This window comes from Mauremys mutica, chromosome 4 (genome assembly GCF_020497125.1).
Source record: "Mauremys mutica isolate MM-2020 ecotype Southern chromosome 4, ASM2049712v1, whole genome shotgun sequence".
Classification (NCBI taxonomy): domain Eukaryota; kingdom Metazoa; phylum Chordata; order Testudines; family Geoemydidae; genus Mauremys; species Mauremys mutica.
This window is the reverse complement of record NC_059075.1, coordinates 15985707-16006423: the sequence shown is the minus strand read 5'-3', so window position 1 is coordinate 16006423 and position 20717 is coordinate 15985707. Positions and strand designations below refer to the sequence as shown.

The window sequence follows — 20717 nt, the reverse complement described above, 5'->3', positions numbered from 1 at the left end:
TGCTAACACATGTGCCTTTGTGCACCAAACAACTTAAAATATTAAAAAACAAAACAAACAAACAAAATCGTTGGATTGTTTTTAAGTTAGTTTCAAATGGAGGAATTATTTTTGACAAGCCTCTTGGAAATCTGGGGACCAGCTTGTGGAAAATATTTTAATCTGCTTTTAATTGTCCTCATGCACACTGAAACAGTTGGGGGAATTATTGTGCTTTTTTGACCTGCAATGCTCCAGGGCTGTTGCTGTCTTCTGAGCCCACTGTCGATTCAGGTTCTGTAGTTTCTTCACAGTGAAATCACTGAGTGGTAGCCTAAAGCTCACTTCATTCAGATTCTCGATGTCAGGAGACATTGCAGTGAGCTCCAACATGTGGCTCTGCAAATAATGGAACAAAATAACTGACAGAAATATCACCTTTTTTCCATGTCTAGAAAATATAAGTCTTTACTGTGATGTTTGACAACATAATGTAAACAATGCCTTATGTTCATAGTATGTTTGTGTGTAATTTGTGTGTTAAAAGGGTCATGGATGAAAAAGGTGAATTTCAAGAAGCATAGTTAGTTCATATTGGGCTATGTCGTCCCTCCAGTAGAGAGGACTGAAAACAAAAGAGTTTTCACTTTCAGTTTCCTTTGCACTATTCTTGGGGGGAAAGTCAGACACACCTTCTGAATCCTCATTCATGGAAGTAGTAAAGGGTTCTGCATAGCGTATTTTGTAGTATCCGTAAGTGGCACGGCTTAAACTTCATACTGAAGTTTGAGGAGGGGGAATTACACCAACCCCAGATCCAGCAGGTGTCCCTTTTCTCTTTTACAATTCTGCCTGCAATCCAGGTTTTGATTCATTTTTAAAAGTAACTCATTATGTTTTATGTTGCTCTGGGGATTCAGTTATTCTGATGTAATGCTCTTCAGATAAAGTATTCCACTGCATTTCTGATTTCCTTAGAATTTTTTTTAATGATGAAGAACCATCTTCTGCTAGCAATTAAAATTACCCAGGCTGCTACTGTACTTTATTTATTTCCAATGCTTGTGAAGAGAGATGACATATGATGGGATTTCTGGTTTTTCAGTTTGCTTTTTAAAAAACCTAGGAAATTACACACAAACATACTATGTTAACATTACTAAGAACATTTTTAAGGTGGCAAAGTCAAGCACTCAAAAGTTAGGAAATCAAAGAATTGAGGTTGCCTGTGCAATCTTAATTTGGCCGCCTTGTGCACGAGCAGGAGAGCACAAGAGGGGAGGACTCCTGCCTCATACTGAGAAAGCAGGAGCTCAGGGAGTTATCTTAAGTGCCTATACATAAATACAAGAAGCCTGGGAAACAAGCAGGGAGAACTGGAAGTCCTGGCACATCCAAGGTGACTGGAATAACAGAGACCTGGTGGGATAACTCACATGATTGGAGTACGGTCATAGATGGATATAAACTGTTCAGGAAGGACAGGCAGGGCAGAAAAGGTGGGGGAGTTGCATTGTATGGAAGAGAGCAGTATGACTGCTCAGAGTTCCAGTATGAAACTGCAGAAAAACCTGAGAGTCTCTGGATTAAGTTTAGAAGTGTGAGCAACAAGGGTGATGTTGTGGTGGGAGTCTGCTGTAGACCACCAGACCAAAGGGATGAGGTGGACGAGGCTTTCTTCCGGCAACTAGCAGAAGTTACTAGATTGCAGGCCCTGATTCTCATGGGGGACTTCAATCACCCCGATATCTGCTGGGAAAGCAATACAGCAGTGCACAGACAATCCAGGAATTTTTTGGAAAGTGTAGGGGGCAATTTCCTGGTGCAAGTGTTGGAGGAACCAACTAGGGGCACAGCTCTTCTTGACCTGCTGCTCGCAAACAAGGAAGAATTAGTAGGGGAAGCAAAAGTGGATGGGAACCTGGGAGGCAGTGACCATGAGATGTCAGAGTTCAGGATCCTGACACAGGGAAGAAAGGAGAGCAGCAGAATACAGACCCTGGACTTCAGAAAAGCAGACTTTGACTCCCTTAGGGAACTGATGGGCAGGATCCCCTGGGAGAATAACATGAGGGGGAAAGGAGTCCAGGAGAGCTGGCTGTATTTTAAAGAATCCTTATCGAGGTTGCAGGAACAAACCATCCCAGTGTGTAGAAAGAATAGTAAATATGGCAGGTGACCAGCTTGGCTTAACAATGAAATCCTTGCTGATCTTAAAACACAAAAAAGAAGCTTACAAGAAGTGGAAGATTGGACAAATGACCAGGGAGGAGTATAAAAACATTGCTCAGGCATGCAGGAGTGAAATCAGGAAGGCCAAATCTCACTTGGAGTTGCAGCTAGCAAGAGATGTTAAGAGTAAAAAGAAGGGGTTTCTTCAGGTATGTTAGCAACAAGAAGAAAGTCAAGGAAAGTGTGGGCCCCTTATTGAATGGGGGAGGCAACCTAGTAACAGAGGATGTGGAAAGAGCTAATGTACTCAATGCTTTTTTTGCCTCTGTCTTCACGAACCTCCCAGACTGCTGCACTGGGCAGCACAGTACGGGGAGGAGGTGACCAGCTTGCTGTGGAGAAGGAAGTGATTCAGGACTATTTAAAAAAGCTGGATGAGCACAAGTCCATTGGGCAGGATGCGCTGCATCCAAGGGTGCTAAAGGAGTTAGCGGATGTGACTGCAGAGCCATTGGCCAGTATCTTTGAAAACTCATGGCGATCGGGGGAGATCCTGGATGACTGGAAAAAGGCTAATGTAGTGCCCATCTTTAAAAAAGGGAAAGAGGAGGATCCAGGGAACTAAAGGCCAGTCAGCCTCACCTCAGTCCCTGGAAAAATCATGGAGCAGGTCCTCAAGGAATCAATTCTGAAGCACTTAGAGGAGAGGAAAGTGATCAGGAACAGTCAGCATGGATTCACCAAGGGCAAGTCATGCCTGACTAACCTAATTGCCTTCTATGAGGAGATAACTGGCTCTGTGGATGAGGGGAAAGCAGTGGACATGTTATTCCTTGACTTTAGCAAAGCTTTTGATACGGTCTCCCACAGTATTCTTGCCAGCAAGTTAAAGAAGTATGGGCTGGATGAATGGACTATAAGGTGGATAGAAAGCTGGCTAGATCGTTGGGCTCAACAGGTAGTGATCAATGGCTCCATGTCTAGTTGGCAGCCGGTATCAAGTGGAGTACCCCAAGGGTCGGTTCTCGGGTGGTTTTGTTCAATATCTTCATTAATGATCTGGAGGATGGTGTGGACTGCACCCTCAGCAAATTTGCAGATGACACTAAACTGGGAGGAGTGGTAGATACGCTGAAGGATAGGGATAGGATACAGAGGGACCTAGACAAATTAGAGAATTGGGCCAAAAGAATCTGATCAGAGCTGGCTATAGGCACCAGCAAACTGAGCACGTGCTTGGGGTGGCAGAATTCCAGAGGCGGCATTCCAGGTTGGGCTTTTTTGCTTCAGCAGTTGCGCTCTAGGAGGTTTTTTTTTCGCTTGGGGCAGCAAAAAACCTAGAGCCGGCCCTGAATCTGATGAGGTTCAACAAGGACAAGTGCAGAGTCCTGCACTTAGGACGGAAGAATCCCATACACTGCTACAGACTAGGGACCGAGTGGCTCGGCAGCAGTTCTGCAGAAAAGGACCTAGGGGTTACAGTGGATGAGAAGCTGGATATGAGTCAGTGTGCCCTTGTTGCCAAGAAGGCTAATGGCATTTTGGGCTGTATAAGTAGGGGCATTGCCAGCAGATCGAGGGATGTGATCACTCCCCTCTATTCAGCATTGGTGAATTTGAATGGAATCTGTAGTACTGTGTCCAGTTTTGGGCCCCACACTACAAGAAGGATGTGGAAAAATTGGAAAGAGTCCAGCAGAGGGCAACAAAAATGATTAGGGGGAGGACATGACTTATGAGGAGAGGCTGAGGGAACTGGGATTGTTTAATCTGCAGAAGAGAAGAATGAGGGGGGATTTGATAGCTGCTTTCAACTACCTGAAAGGGAGTTCCAAAGGGGATGGATCTAGACTGTTCTCAGTGGTACCATAAGACAGAACAAGGAGTAACGGTCTCAAGTTGCAGTGAGGGAGGTTTAGGTTGGATAATAGGAAACATTTTTTCACTAGTAGGGTGGTGAAGCACTGGAATGGGTTACCTAGGGAGGTGGTGGAATCTCCTTCCTTAGAGGTTTTTAAGGTCAGGCTTGATGAAGCCCTGGCTGGGATGATTTAATTGGGGATTGGTCCTGCTTTGAGCAGGGGGTTGGACTAGATGACCTCCTGAGGTCCCTTCCAACCCTGATATTCTATGATTCTATGATACAGACTTAAATTACTATTTTTTTCAAGACGACCCCTACCTCAGTCCCTGCATAGGATGGACCTGCTCTGGGTATCCATCAGGCTAATTTAGTAAAGGAAATTGTTGTCTGTAGGACCCCTGCTTTTTTGCTGCAGAAATCGGAGGCGTGTAGTGAATGAGGCAGGGGACTGCAGGAAGAGAAAGGAGGGTCTCATTGTTAAGGCAGCTGAATAGACAACTGGATTCTATCCCTGCTTCTGCCACAGAGTTTTGCACTAAATGAGTTAGGGGCCTTGTGGAAAAAAAATAGTATGTGATCAGGAAATTCAAGACTGTATCATAATGGATATGCAGGTCGGGGCCAAATTCAAGTTTCAGAGGCATTTCTGGCATTTCCTAACTTTTGAGTGCTTGACTTTGCCACCTTAATAATGTTCTTTTAACATAATTTTTGTGCATGTAACATTTATGATAATTAAGCTACAGGAAGTACCTATGGTGCTACATGAATAAGTATCCTACAGACTCTCTTACATATGCATAATTTATTTCTTTATAGTCATAAGAGCTGGATGTACCATGAGTAATTCTGAGTCGTCTTCTTTTCCCTGTAGATACAACTTATCCAAAACTTCTATACGTGTCTTAATTCGAGCTTCCACTGTGTCCAGACAATTATTGAAATCCATCAGTTGTAAAAGGTTGAACTAGGATGAGAGATTATTTTTATTATAATCAGCTTTAATACATATATTCAATATGAGCAAGAGAATAATAAACAGCATCCTTGGGAAAACAAACATCTGCTAGATTAGAGTAACTGGTGTATTTGTAGTTAATATTTATGTCTATATTTAAACCATGCTTATTTATATTCTTTTTCTAGATTTTATCTTTGGAATATGTCCTTGCATTTTTAGAGTAAATATTAGCCTTGATTTCTTGTTATTGGCTTCATAGTTCTAGAAATTAATGGCTGTTTTCCCATAGTGCAATACGTTTTTTGACTATGAAAAAACAAGGAAAGTGAAATGACAATGAAGAAAATGCTTCATTACATATAGAGGCACCACTGTCCGCTGTCACGATGAGAAATAACTCACTGGGGAGGAGAGATGGTGTTGTGGTTAAAACCCTGTAATGACTTTTTTTTTAAACTTGGGAAACCTGGGCTTGTTTACCAGCTCTGCATCATACTTGTAGAAGGTGGTAAACTCTGCAAGTTTTGACTTACAGTTTCCTCCCACTTTTTCAATTGAGGAGAAGTAGGATTTAACCCAATATACAGACATGTGGCAAGGAGCTGAGCCTCCATATCCTGTGAATTGTGGGAGATCCACATGGATCTAGGAGAAAAGGGCAGACATGCTGTGCAGAGACCTACTACCAAGGACTTGATGATTTAGGATGAAATTATGGAGCCACAGCACAGCTACTCAGACGGCAGGAAATTCATGAAAATGGTTCTGCTCCTTTATCAGCCACATGGAGAGTTTGGTCCCATTTGCTCTTATAGATAGGGCTGTGGGCATTACTTGGGCTCTAGTAGCTCCCAGTTGGCTCCATCTGAGGGGAAGAAATGCAGGACTGGGTCTGGGATCCTACAGTTTTCTCTTCCCTTCCCATTTCCAGGGTTGAGGGACCTGTGCCAGGAAGGGGTCTGGTGTCACCCTCTGCCTGAGAGCTCTCAAATTACACTTGTGTAAGGAATGAATGACAAGAATGACAAAGGAAATCACTTGTGGTAAGACCACAAAATTACACAAGAGAAAACGACTACACAACTAGAAATGAAATAAAACTATATTACACTACAGGTAAAGCTTACACATGATATCAAGAATCAGAGACATCATCTCCAGGAAACAACCTGAGTTTCCAAGCATTGGACTGGGATGATGCATGGAGACATTAAGATCCATCCATATTACAAATTAACAGGCCTGCTTACAAGTGTGTTACAGAGCAGGGTGTGTGTGGAAGGGGAAAACAATTGAAACTGAGTGAACGCAGCATAGCAGGCACACGATAAACGTGTAACCCACCTGTTCCCCCAGGACTTTATTTCTCTTTCATAGCTCAGCTGATGCTATCATTCAGATTTCACTGAGTTCTAATTCAAACTGAACTTCAGTTCAGGAACTACATGATTTTGTTGAAGAATAAAACCGTACTGAGAGCAAATTTACTATATAAGGAAGTACCTCAAATTCATCCGATTTCATCTGCAACATCTTTTCCAAATAAGCTATCCTTTTGAGAGGATGCAACTTCTCTGAGAGAACTGCTTGTGTAGCTGCATTAACCTGTTGTGCTATCTGGTCTGTCAACTCAGAAACCTGGAGAAAGCTTCCCTTTATGGTTTGAAGGCCTTGTTGCAGTATCTAAAGTGAAAGATAAAAAAAATAAATCAGATCTATGTTCCTGTGTCTCTTTTATTGCTATAACTAAGCTCTTTCTGTTGATCTGCGTTGGAAGCCAAATTCAGCCATAGACTAAGAGAGTATCTTTCATTGACTTTAATGGGTGCGACAAGCACTTACTCCAGGGCGGAATCTGATGATAAGTCTATTAACAGTGACGGGAGGGACAAAACCATAGATGTTACCGAAGGTCTGCCTCTCAGTTACCCAGAGATTTAGGCTGATTTTTTAAAGGTGCTGAAGGGAGTTAGGCATCCAGCTCCCGATGAGCTCGCTTCAGCTCCTTTAAAAATTCCCAGCCTTAGTATCTGGATTCAAAGTTCAGTGGGATAACATTGCCCAGTAATAATTTCAGGCTCTCGGATACTAATGTTATGAGGGAGATTAGAGAGATAAATTGGAGAGAATATGCATCCTCTCTAGAATGGCTTTATACAGTGATAATAATATCCTGCTAACCGCTATGCTGAACACCTTTGCCAGCATTTTGGAATCATTTTGATTGACTGAGAGCTTTTTTTTCCCCCTCCAACAACAATACTATAACTTTCAGTTCTAAATGTTATGAACAACGAAGGGAGCAGCTGGTACTTCTATAACCTACTGCTTGTAGTTCCTTTTATCTGGGGAGAGATTTACAGAATATCATCCTGGAATGTGTAATCCTCTGCCCCGTTCACTTAATACTAAACGTGAAAATCCCTGGGCTTTTATTCCACTGAAAACTATATTTCAGTGGGCAACGAGTAAAGATTAACTATAAAAGGACAGACTTCCCTGAAAGGTAAAATATGCTTTGGGGCGTATTGACCCTGTCTTTGGCATGGATCAGACTGTAAGCACTTCAGTTGTTTATAAAGGTCAAAATATATAATAAAGGTCAATCATTTTTGGTTCAATTATTGCTACAAAATAGCCAGATTCTCAGGTTCCCTATGTTACCTTCATAGAGTATTGCCACTGCAAGGGGATGGAAATCTGGCATTAACTGCCAGCCAGGGATTCCTCTTACATTTGGGGATCACTGAAGAGGATTAAGCAAGAGTAGCTGGCTCTATGCCAGTTACTCCTGGCACCCCTCCTCTGGCATAGGAGACATGTCCAGAGCAAACTGCACCCTCCCTAGGGGACCACTGCAGACAATATAGTTTAGAGAAGCCTTGCTGCTGTTCTAACTTATGCTGAGGCTAAACTGGTCACGGGCTGCCCACAGAAATGGAGAGTGCAAGAGATGAAGTCAGGTCACCATCTCCTTCCCTTCTTTGCATCCTGTGCTTGGACTGACCTGAGGACTGGGCCAATGTAGTTAAAGAAAATTAAAAAAGGAAGGATTACAAAAGAGAAGTCAGGCCCTGGTTTCCACTGTCAGGATTTTTAAATAAGTCCAGCCTTGCATAAATAAGGCAGCGAGAGCACTTTTATGTACCTTCACATCCTGTATCTTCTGCTTCAGGGCTTCCACCATGTTGTCTTCAGGTAAGTGAGTTCCCAAGAGCTGATGACACTGATCTTCATGTTGTTCTAACCTCAATGCTGCCTCAGTGTATAACCCATCTAATGACTCCCAAAGCAATAACAAAGCTTGTGCTGTCTGTAGTTCATCAGTGACTTCTTCATTTGCCAGAGTCCATCTGCAATATACAAGAACATAACACAGGTTATTGATTTAGGTTTTGCCCTTACACTTGGGGATGTGCACGGACCAGACACTGATCTCTTTTGAAGATTCTCAGTGGAATTTCTCTGGATTTACACCAGGGCATCTGAGATCAGTCTTGCCATGTGTAATGTCCATACTGCATTGCATGGTTACTATGTTGCTGCTTTTTCTGTTTGTTTGTTTTTTTGGTCTACCACCCAGACCCACAATAAAACAATATGTTAAAGTCGACTGGCCCTAGTTCACCAAGATATTTAAGCACATGCCTAACTTTAAGCGTGTGAGTATTCACAATGAAGTCAATAGAAACATTCACATGCCTAAAGCTACACACATGCTCAGTACCTTGCAGAATCGAGGGCCTTTATTACCAACATCTATTTTGTGTCTTTTTTCAGGCGTACCTTGTATGTGCCTCCTTGCATTTATGATCAATAATCTCTGCAAATGAGGAACAACAGTATTTCTTGAGGTTAGCAGCAGAAGCCTGGAGCTTGGCCCAGCTTTCTTCACTCTTCTCTGCTTTGTCTTGAAGAGACTGTGAAAAATGAGTCACAACAATTAGATGTAGAGACGAATGAGCCACAGTTCATTGAGCTAAAATGTAGTTTTCTTTAGAGACTAGCAGATGTACAGTAGTGATACTGTAGCAACATTTATGACAAAGACAAGTTTTGTGAAAGAAATTAAAAATGTAACAATAATATACTTGCTGCTACAAATTAAAGAACTGAAGAATAAATTGTGGCCAATTCCTGTAATACATAATTTCAGAAGCATCTCTTTACACAGGTATTGGTCCAGTGGGACTCCTCTTGTGAATAGGTGCTATTCAAAGCAAGAAAGTGTTGAAGAATTAGGCCTTTGACTGGCAAATATGGAAAAAATAACTGGTTTGAAATTCCAGTTTATCAAATTAAATATCAATAGAAAAATATCAATATACTTTTTTAAGAAGTTTGAAATTCCAGTTTATCAAATTAAATATCAATAGAAAAATATCAATTGACTTTTTAAAGAAGTTTCACTTATTTCATTCAAACTATTCATTCTAAATTGGAATTAATTTTTCCTTTGGTGTTACTTGTTCCCAGTCCAACCAGAGAGCAGATGTACTTTGAAATTCTTATTTTAGATCGGAAATAATAAAGAAATGTTAAATATCAATAACTATAGTCCTCTGAATACTTGAGGCTTGATTCCCTGTTGCCCTGCACCTTGTTTATTCATTGTAAAGAGAGCACAGAGCAAGCACAAATCACTACCATTCTGGTTTGGTCATACTTTGCACTTGGTCTGCACTGGTGTGAACAACAACATGAGATGTAGGGCAATGAAGAATTAGGCCTTGTCTACACACAATCTTGCATTTGTTTAATTAATCTGGTAGATACCTGAAAGTGCCTTATTTCAATTTAATTTACACCAGTTCCTAACTTCAGATAAATCCAAATAAGCCTGATTTAAACTGAAATAAGAGCATCTACACTGCTTTTGGCATTGGTTTAACTAAACTGGTTTACATTCAGACCTTTAGTTAAACTGGTGCAACTCTGCTAGTAGAGCAGCCCATGGGCCCATTATCTCTGCAGGTAGAAAGAATGCCACCGACTCCCCCGGGCTTTGGGTTAGCTCCATCGTGAGGCTCTAAAAAAGCAGTTTCTGGAGGTGAAACTTACTGGGCTTTTAATTAATCTTTTCCCAAGTTTGCACTAATACATTTACTTTGTCTTTGGTAGATTTACCTGTAGAGTCTTCACCTGGCCTTTCAAAGCTTCCAGTGATATTACAGAAGGTTTGCATTGTTCTAGGCAATACAGAGAGCTTATTATCATCAGGTTAACTTCTTCATAGGCTTCGTCATAAATTATCCATTGCTGTAATACTGACTGCATTGAGGTTTTTAACTGTGCTACCTGCAAACAAACAATCATTGCTGAGAAAAAGGATTGCTCCTTCTTAACATTTACCTATGAAATGTATTAATGAAGCTATTTCATGGGTAATTCTGAAATAAAAACTGACTTCAGTACATCAGCTCAACGCATGCTGGATAACAATCCACAACAATTTCACAAATGAAGTATCAAGATAAGTTTAAAATACAACTTTAATTGGATACCAAGGCAATGCTGGTTTGGCAGCCACCACTCCAGAACTCCAGACCAGGTGAAAATGTGCAAAAACAATGCACGACTGTTATTCTTTGCTACCAATATCAGGATACCCGCTAACAGATAAAGTACTGTGGTTCCTGAAGGCCTTAATCTCCTTAGGAAATAGACAATTTGAGATGGAAATTTAGTTCCAGTTTAGTCAAAATTGAACAGAAATTGTTTGGGGTAGTTTAAGCTTCTAATAAAATACCATAGTGTTCTAGACAGCTACATTCTCTTGTATGCCATTGTGCGATAACAACGCAGATGAAACAGAACCACAGCCTTGTATTCACATTCAACAACTGCTGGAGGAACTTCAGGACTCACTAGATACATGAGCTGTGCAATGACAGAGGTGGCAGACTTCGGCTCAATCCCATTTTCCATTGGCTAGTGTACTTGGACAGCAAACCCAGACAGAAAGACGTGTGCCTGAGCCAGTGTGCAGAGGTAGGGATAATTTACCGTTGGTACCAGTCAGCAGCAAATTATTGCCACCAGGGAGCAAAGGGGACACATGGGAGGAATTGTGCCTCTGAGCAGTGTTGGAGTCAGAGTCCTACCTGAGACTCTCCCAGCAGTGGTGCAATTAGTGCACCACCCCTTGCTGAGGACCATGAAGTCACAATCTAGCCCCTAATTAGGCCAGCCTGCTAGAAGGAAAAAAGCAGTATATAAAGTAGAACCTCAGAGTTATGAACAGCAGAGTTATGAACTGACCAGTCAACCACAAACCTCATTTGGAACTGGAAGTGCGCAACCAGGCAGCAGCAGAGACCAAAAAAAAAAAAAAAGCAAGTACTGTCCAGTACTGTGTTAAATGATGTAAACTACTAAAAAAATAAAGGGAAAACAGCATTTTTCTTCTGCATAGTAAACTACTAAGTCAATGTTCAGTTGAAAACTTTTGAAAGAACAGCCATAATGTTTGGTTCAGAGTTATGAACATTTCAGAGTTACGAACAACTTCCATTTCCGAAGTGTTCATAACTCTGAGTTCTACTGTCTGTTACATACAAAAAAACACATTAAAAGAACATTAGGGTTGCAACGTTAAGCAATTAAACGTTACGAAATGTCAAAATGAAGGTTGCCCACAGTAGCAGGGAGTAGCAATTGCACAGAAAGTCCAGCTCAGCCCCTGTAGCTCTTGGCAGGAGCATGTTCAGTACAGATGGAAATGTCAAATAATTTCACTGCTAAACTCTAAGAAGTCTCTACTGAGCACATTTGAATGGAGTTTTTCAAATTCTTATAACTGGGTCAAATTAGAGCTTTTACTGGCCTTGCAAAAAAAAAAAGGCACTTCTCTGGCACCGTGGCAACCTCCCATTGCTGAATTTCAAATCCCTGTTCCAAAACATTGGTGCACTAGGGTTTCTCAACAAAACAGTTGGAAGAATGTTTTTAACATGCACAAAACAACATATTTTCTCTAATCTCATTCTGAGAAACAGCTGAATCATTTCTGCTGAAGCTTAAAAAATATTTTAAAAAATCAGCCTGAAGCAGACACCTGATGTGGAAGATTTCAGTCAAAATGGTTAAAATTTGGCAAAGTTACCTACTGGAAAGCATTGGGCAACCTTAACTTTATCTGCATTACATATAGTATTATATATTATATGATGGATTGTAAACATAAAGCCGTATTTATCATACACATATCATTGACATTGTTGGGGTTAATTGGCCTAAGAATAAGTTATGGACAGCCATTGAGGAGGTAAAGGGAATCCATAGGAACATGAGCGGAGCAACTGGGAACTATAAGAGATTTGCCTAGAATTAAAAAAAGCAATGGGAGTGGAGGAGGGAGAACCCAGCGCTGTGAAGATGAAAAAGGTTTAGCTGAGAATGGAGAGTCTCTATTAGGACTCTACCAGAGAGAAGGAACAAATAGGAATAGTAAGGGACCAAGTGGATCCAGTTAGAAAGTTTGAGGTTTTCAAACAAATCCTTTAAGCTACCAGAAAAATGTAGATACTTCAAAAAAAACTGCAAAAGGGGGTAAATTTTTCCTTATTTGACTCCAAAGCAGTTTGATCTTTTTTCCAAACTTGGCATACAGGTTCTCCTTTGGCATGAGAATAAGCATGATAGTTTTTTGGCCAAAAGGAGATTTCTTGCCAAAGTTATATGGAGCAAAAAGAAGTAGAAAAAACAGTTACCTACCTTTCGTAACTGTTGTTCTTTGAGATGTGTTGCTCATGTCCATTCTGTTTTAGATACGTGCGCACCCACGCGCACAGTCGTCTGAGATTTTTGCCTTAGCAGTATCTGTAGGGTCAGCTGTGGCACCCCCTTGAGTGCCGCGCTCATGTGTCAGGGATATCAGGTGCCACCGGCCCTATGCCCTCTCAGTTCCTTCTTGCCGGCAACTCCGACAGAGGGGTAGGAGTGCAGGTAACGGAATGTACACGAGCAACACATCTCAAAGAATAGTTACCAAAGGTATGTAACCATTTTTTCTTCTTCAAGTGCTTGCTCAATTCCATTTTAGGTGACTCACAAGTAGTATCAATGGAGCTGGGCTCGGAGTTCATAACGGGACGTGAACGTGTGGTCGGACAACCAGGTGACCTCTCTACATATGTCCCAGATAGGCACTTGGGCTAGGAAAGTTGCCGAAGAGGCTTGCACTCTGGTTGAGTGGACGGTGACAATTGCTGGAGGTGGCACCTGTGCCTGACCATAGCAGCAGCGAATACAGGCAGTGATCCAAGAAGAAATTCTTTGAACAGACACTGGACGACCTTTCATCCTGTCAGCCATTGCAACGAATAATTGCGTTGACTTGCGAAATGGCTTGGTCTTTTCAATGTAGAAGGCTAGCACCCTCCTGATGTCTACGGAATGCAGCCTATGCTGCTCCTCTGACTTATGCAATTTTGGAAAAAAGACAGGTAAGTAAATGTCCTGGCCTGTATGAAACTGTGAGACCACCTTGGGCAGGAAAGCCAGGTGAGGCAGCAGCTGGACCTTGTCTTTGTAAAAAACCATATAAGGCAGTTCCAACGTAAGCACCCTAATCTCAGAGACCTGGCAGGCAGAACAGGAGAAGGAGAGAGCAGGAAGCCAGAGGCTTGAAGCAGGGCCCTGTGAGCCACAACAGCACCACATTCAGGTCTCACAGAGGGACGGGTTTCCTGATGTTAGGGTAGAAGCACTCGAGGCCCTTAAGGAACCTGGCCGTCATGTCCTGGGTGAAAAACCCGACCTACCCTCGAGCAGCGGATGGAAGGCCAAGATAGCGGCCAAGTTGGCCTTGAGAGATGAAAGGGACAGGCCTTGGAGCTTGAGATGCAGAAGGTAGTCCAGGATTGATTGCACTGAGGCCCACTCGGGCCAAATGCCTTTATCTGAGGTCCAACAAGCAAATTGTTTCCATTTGGCCAGGTAGGTCACTCTGGTGGAGGGCTGTCTGCTGCCCAACAGGACCTGTTGGACACTCCTGCTCCTCCGCATTTAACCATGCAGCACTGGCAGGTTCAGATGCAGAAGACTGCCATGGTTTTGGGACAGCAGGTCCGGCCTGAGCAGTAGCCATAACGGAGCAGCCACCAAGAGATTCAGCAGTGTGACGAACCAGTGCTGATGTGGCCAAGCCGGCGCTATGAGGATCACCTTCGCCCTGTCCTGTTTGATCTTCATGAGGACCCTGTGAATTAACGGCACTGAGGGGAAGGTGTTCAACAGAGCCCCTCACCACGGGAGTAGGAAAGCGTCTGAGAAGGAGCCTCTGTCAATCCCCCAAATTGGGCAGAAACGTAGCATTTCCTGTTCTGCCTGGAAGCGAACAGGTCCACCTGGGGAATCCCCCACCTCTGGAAGATGATGCTGACCACTTTCGGATGGAGGGACCACTCGTGGCAAGACGAGAAGGTCCTGCTGAGGCGATCTGGCAAAGCATTCCTGGCCTGGAGAGATGTGTGGCTACGAGATGGATGCTGTTTTGTACACAGAAGTCTCAGAGCCTGAGAGCTTCCTGGCAAAGGGCAGATGATCTGGCTCCACGCCTTGCTTGTTGATATAGAACATAACCACTGTAGTGTCTGTCAGGACCTGGACAACTCTACTTTTTAGGTGAAGTAGGAAGGCTTGGCAGGCCAGGCGAACCACTCTGAGCTCCCTGACATTGATGTGTGGGGAGCGATCATGACTCGACCAACAACCTTGCATGCTGAGATCGCCCAGGTGGGCTCCCCACCCCAGTCCGAGGCATCGGAGACGAAGGTCACCAACGGGGACGGAGCCGTGAAGAGAACTCCCTCCAACGCCGATGCAGGATTCTGCCACCAGATGAGTGATGTCAGTACGTGGTCCGGGATCCAGACCACATGGTCCATATTGCGTCTGTTGGGGATGTAGACCGACGGCAGCCATGCCTGCAGGGGCCTGAGACAGCTGCGCATGTCCGACCATGTAAGTACAGGCTGCCATGTGACCCAACAAACGCAGGCACATGTGAGCAGTGGCAAGAGGACGGGCTTGCATGCACAAGATGAGTTCCGCCATGGCTTGGAACCGAGCTTTGGGGAGGAAGCCTCTGGCCTGAGTAGACTCAAGGCCTGCTCCAATGAACTCTATGCACTGGACTTAAGGTCGACTTTTTCTTGTTTATTAACAGCCCCAGGTTGCGACAGATAGAACAAACTCGATCGAGATGCTGCCGCACCTGGTCCTGGGACTTACCCTTTATTACCCAGTTGTTGAGGTACGGGTAAATGTGAACACACCGGATCCTCAGATAAACGGCCACTGGTGCTATGCACTTCGTGAACAGTCTCGAGGCTGATGAGAGACCAAATGGCAATGCCGTGAATTGGAAATGGTGCTGGCCCAGCGTAAAATGAAGGAAGCGCCTGTGTCCCGGGAAAATGGAAATGTGGAAATATGCATCCTTCAAGTCGAGGGCGATTTGGCAATCTTAAGGACCCCTGGGTGGACAGGAATCACAACCCAGGCTGAGGTGGGGGAGGATATAATGTTAAAGAGGTTGTCGGACTCCTTCGCAACCTCAATTTTTAAGTTCAAGTTGGTAGCCACCCTGGTGCTCCTTGAAGTCATTGGGGGGCGGGAGGGAGAGAAGCTGCCTGCTTGGGAGGGACACGCCGCTGCTTCGTCCGGAGAGGACGATGAGTGCACCACCGGGGGAGGGGCAGGTTCCCCTTCCTGCTCCAGGAACAACTCCTTAGGTGCTAGAGTCCAATGCACTGCCCCCACATCAAATTCGGTACTGTTTTCAGACTCCGGTTCTGGCAGTGCTGGGGGCAGCAAGGGAGGACTGGTGGGAATATGGAACTGGCATTACAGGCATGCTCCACGGGTCCCAGTACAGCCATTGAGCAGGCCATTGTCCCAGCTGCCATGCCATTGCTGCAGGCGCCATGCCAGCTTCACAGGTTGCCAACGAATCACCCCTCCTTGGTGAGGGGCTGAACTCCCAGTCCAAATCTGACCATTGCTCCTCCAGCGACCAGGGCAGAGCCATCGAGGCCTGAGTCTGCCAACTGACCCTAGTCGAGGACTGGTGAGACGAGGGCAAAGATTGGTGCCTGCCTGATGAGCAGAACCGGGGTTATGGAGACCACTGCTGTGACCAGGAGCGATCCTGCACCGGTGAGCACTGATGTCTTGGAGACTGTCTTGACGATGGTGACTTGCGCCGTGGCCATCTTTGACAGGAAACTTGCTGGTACTGGTAGTATAGAGACTGGTGTCTTGACGCCAGTGTCCCATGTCTTGTAGGGAAGAGGGTGGCATCAGGGAATCTGGGCCTTCTGACCAGAGACCCGAGATGGGGATCTATGCCTGCGGTCCGGGGAACTGTTCTATGGGGTGGTCCCATGACCGGCTTGACCTTAGGCATTGGGGCCTTAGCCGAGGCTGGCGCCTGGCACAGTGTCTGTGGTGCTGGTTGGCCTGCTTGTTCTTTAGCAGCCTAGGCTGCTTCGGGCAATGAGGCCCCTAGAAGCTGGGGTCCCCTGCCGCTCCCGGGAGTTGGAGGCGGATCCCTGGCCAGGCAGGAGGGTCTGACCTCGGTGGTACTCCCGTGAAGCCCTTGGGTGGGCACATGGCCTGACATTGTTCCTTTGCCCAAGGCCCCTTTCCTTTATGGTGTCAGGGGGCTCGTCTTCTTTTGTCGCTTCTTCGGCACTGGTGAGGGGGAATGGTGCCGGCGGTGCGCTCCGCACGGAAGCTGAGGTGCTCGGCGTGGGATTCGAGTGGGAGGGCTCCAATGCAGGATGAAACGCAGCCTCCATGAGGAGGGTCCTCAAGCGGATATCCCGCTCCTTCCGGGTTCTAGGGCAAAAGTGCTTACAGATTCTGGACTTGTCCTTTCGATGGGACTCCCCGCTCCACTTCAGACAACTGTCATGGGGGTCACTAATAGGCATTGGCCTGTTGCATGAGAAGCATGGTTTGAAGCCAGGAGAGCGGGGCAGGCCACGCTCCTGGGCAAAGTCCCAGCCGGGACTCTAACTACCAACTAACCCAACACTTAATTTAAAGGCTGACCGAGTACCTAACTATATACAAAGAAGACAGACAATGGGTGGTTGAAGAACCGCTAATGATCTTGTGATTGCAAGACAAGGCGCTCCGATCAACCGACACAGGCGGAAAGAAGGAACTGAGAGGGCATAGGGTGGGTGGTGTGTATATACCAGTGCATGGGCACGGCACTCAAGGGGGCGCCACAGCCGACCCTACCGATACCCCTAAGGCAAAAATCTCAGACAACTGCGCCCACCTAGAATGGAATTGACATGAGCAAGCACTTGAAGAAGAATGGGACATCTATTGCAACCTTAACTATGGATCTGTCATTGAACAGCTCAGTAACACTGGAAATTCCCAAAGAGGGTTAGGAACAGTTGCAAAGGTTAAATCCTGGGGAGAAGTGTAAATGCAAAGTTCTCTACCTGACTGATGACACTGTTCCTCATTTCATGCAGCTTATCCATTCTGACAGCCATATCTTCTGAGGTTTGTTTTGCACCATCTTCCAAAGCCATATAATTCTCGTTTAGCTGATCAAGAGCTTTGGATTTAAATGCAAGCTGATTTTCTAGTTCCTAAAGGGAAGAAAGATTAAAATTTTATCTGTGTGACAATATAAAAATAAAGACAAATGATTCTTCTTTAAAATCAACCCCATGTCATTTTTCTAACCATGGGAACTTACAGCAATTGAGTTCTGGCAGAAATGAGTTTGCCTCAGGAAACCGGAACAATTGTCAGGCAGAACACAAGAAACTGCATATGGCCGTGACATGGAATGCAACATGCTGATTTGGAACTGAGAGCCAGATCCTCCCCCAGCACTTGGGCTCCCTTGCACCATGCCAGGCAAAGGGGCTAGAAAGTTTTTCAAGCAGGGCAGCAGAAGATTCCCTATGTCAGATTCCAGCCCTCCTACCCCCTCCAGCATACGCATGCGCCAAAGGTAGGAGCACCTTACACATTGAGGATCTCTGGCTTCCTAACAGTTACTAGGAAGTCATTTTCAGCTGACATGGGTTAGAGCAGTCCAGAGGCTGCTTTAACTTACACCGAGCCTGACATGAGCCCTGGCTGACCCTAGCTTTGAGGAATGCATAGGTAGCTTTAAGCCACCTTTCTCTTCGCCTTTCAGCATAGCTCGGCTAGACCAATGATCTGGTCTGGAATTTGGAAGCAGTCCCATTGAAGTCAGTGGGACTACTTGTGAGAAGAACTGCTCCCCAACGCAATTAAGGGGATCACAATGTGGTCCTTATGTATTCAGGAAAGCTCAGCTCAAGCCCCACAGCAGTACCTGTGAATGTTTCAGACATCCAAATGGGCTGATTCCTTTAACTAAAATGTTGCCCTTTAAGTCAGCACATGTTTTCTGTTAATGATTCACTGTCCAATAGCTTTTTGAATTTATTTAAAATTCATTTAGTTTCTAATGAAGTAAATGAATTTTAATTAAGCATTTTACCAGCCTGAAGCATAGAATCTTATCTTGCTGTGATCAGATATGGTACTTTAGAGATACCAAAAGTATCTTATTAACTAGCTGGTACATTCTCACCCCCAATACACTTCAGAGAAAATGCAGATAGATGAGTAACTCTGCATTAATATAGCACTGCAGGGAATAATAGCAGCATAATTTGGGAGAGATACAAGTAACCATGGTAATAAAATAACAAACATTTCATGGGAGGAAATAAGAGGAGTAACACTGAACTGAATGGATGCTGAATATTCCTAGAGTAATTGGGGACCAGCTGGCAGATGACTGCCACCTGTCCTGATTTTGATTGAGCTATCCCACTGAAAAATCTCTAAAATATCCTTAGGGCTGGAGCAGTATGACTGTATTTGTGCCAGGTCATGATGTGGCAAGGCTAGCATCACAGCATCAATAATAGAATGACATCTTCATGTATCAACAGGTCAACAGGCAAACAGGACTAAGTGGGAAAGACAAAATGGCCCATTTGAGAAACAGAAGAAGTATTATGCTAATGCTGAATTATACCAAGTTACCACAGAGTTGCTATTCTTCCTAACCAAAGTATCACCAAAGAATGTTTCACACTAATCAAATAGATGAGTCTTTCCATCAATGTGCTGAACCGAACGAAAATGAAACATTTTCCATTAGAAGAAATCTAAAATAAGGTAGTGAAAATATTAAGAATTGTTGTAATGTTGCAGGAAATTCCAAGGATAAAAGAGTTCAAAAAAACAACTGTGGAATTTCACATCTGTGTTGTGCCAGATCTTCGGGCGCTGTAATTCGGTGCATGTCAATTTACAACAGCTGAGGATCTGGCCCCGATCTCTTTCTTAAATTTTGCATTTCATGTTTTCATTAAAGTGATACGCTGTACTAAGCTTTTAGGAATATGGTAGGTTCCTCCAATTTAAAATAAAAATTATGTGACTTTTGTAGCATGGACCCAGCAAAGTCTTAAGGGTAATGCTTGCAACATAAAGAACACTTTTTACCTTACAGTCTTCCAGCGTGTTCTGTACTGAGATTAGACTCGCTGGCTTTTCCAAAGATTTCAGTCTCTCGCCTTGTGCTTCCAGCCAGCTGCTCAGAGTTTGTGCTTTGTTTTCATTTTCAGTGACAATTTCCAAAATATGTTCCAAATCTTGTATCTGCAAATTACAGAATTAAAACATTTCATTTTAATTAAATTATATCAGATTGAAAGTGTTTCGCCGATTTAAACTCCCTGTTTTGATTGGAGTCCCTTGTAGGACTCAATCATGGCAGTCTCTCCTGTCATACCATAGCTGAAGACAGTATACAGATATACACAGCATACTAACAGTTGACAGTGTCTATTCTAACAATGTCATGCCTGAAGGGGTAGGATTCAGGAATTTCTCTAACTGCCCATTCACAGTAAATAGCTCTTTCCCCATTTGTTTCTATACCTCACATCATAATTTCTCCATACTTGGGTATGCTGACATATTCTCTAACAGAACAGTATCACTGAGCTCTTCCATAGAGTTTTTCATCAGTAGATCTCAAAGTGCTGTAAAAAGGAGGCCAGTATCCCCATTTTACTGAGGGGGAAACAAAGTCACAGAGAGGGGAAGTGATGTGCCCAAGGTCACCCAGCAGGTCTAGTGGGAGAGCTTGGAACACAACCCAGGTCCAGTGTTCTAGTCGCTAGGCCACACTGCCTCCAACTCTGAGCCTGTTCCACAGATTATTTCTAGTTTCACTAGGGTGAAATAACTCTGATGCATTTATTTATATGTAATAGTAAGCACGTAATAAAATAAATAATAGCGATATGCACCTTGACAGTGGTTTTCATCCATTGATCTTAAAGTTCTTCTATAAGGAGAACATATTCCATCATTCCCATTTTCCAGAGGGGGCAGAGAGAAGTTAAGTGACCTGCCCCTGATCACACAGTGGGGAACAGAAGCCAGGGCTCCTGATTCCCAGGCCTGTGCCTCATCCACTAGACCACAGTTTTTCATAACAAACGAGTGTGGCTGGCGATATGCCAATCAGTCCTTTTAGTGGTCCCAACATCATTATGTTAAATGGAAACAGGCAGGGGGAGGATATTTTAGCATCCTGCCCCTTTTCAATCATGTTCCATAATGTGCAGAGGGATTGGCCTCTTTTTAAACAGTATCATTGTCTCTGTGGCTTCTGAGTGGGTCTTGGTCATCTACCTGCTGGCG

The 20717-nt window shown here is 44.1% G+C and overlaps 1 protein-coding gene across 8 annotated transcripts in view; it reads right to left on the bottom strand.

Moving 5' to 3' along the window:
• The window catches only part of SYNE2 (spectrin repeat containing nuclear envelope protein 2), a 237632-nt gene that overhangs the window by 58537 nt on the left and 158378 nt on the right, over window positions 1–20717 (bottom strand). For all 8 annotated transcript variants that reach the window (XM_045015450.1, XM_045015451.1, XM_045015453.1 and 5 more), the window contains 8 exons: window positions 19509–19664; window positions 17447–17599; window positions 10104–10274; window positions 8763–8896; window positions 8125–8329; window positions 6480–6659; window positions 4854–4982; window positions 224–378 (listed from right to left, as the gene is read on the bottom strand). In XM_045015450.1, the coding sequence (XP_044871385.1) occupies window positions 224–378; window positions 4854–4982; window positions 6480–6659; window positions 8125–8329; window positions 8763–8896; window positions 10104–10274; window positions 17447–17599; window positions 19509–19664 (1283 nt within the window). The remainder of the gene's footprint in view (window positions 1–223; window positions 379–4853; window positions 4983–6479; window positions 6660–8124; window positions 8330–8762; window positions 8897–10103; window positions 10275–17446; window positions 17600–19508; window positions 19665–20717) is intronic.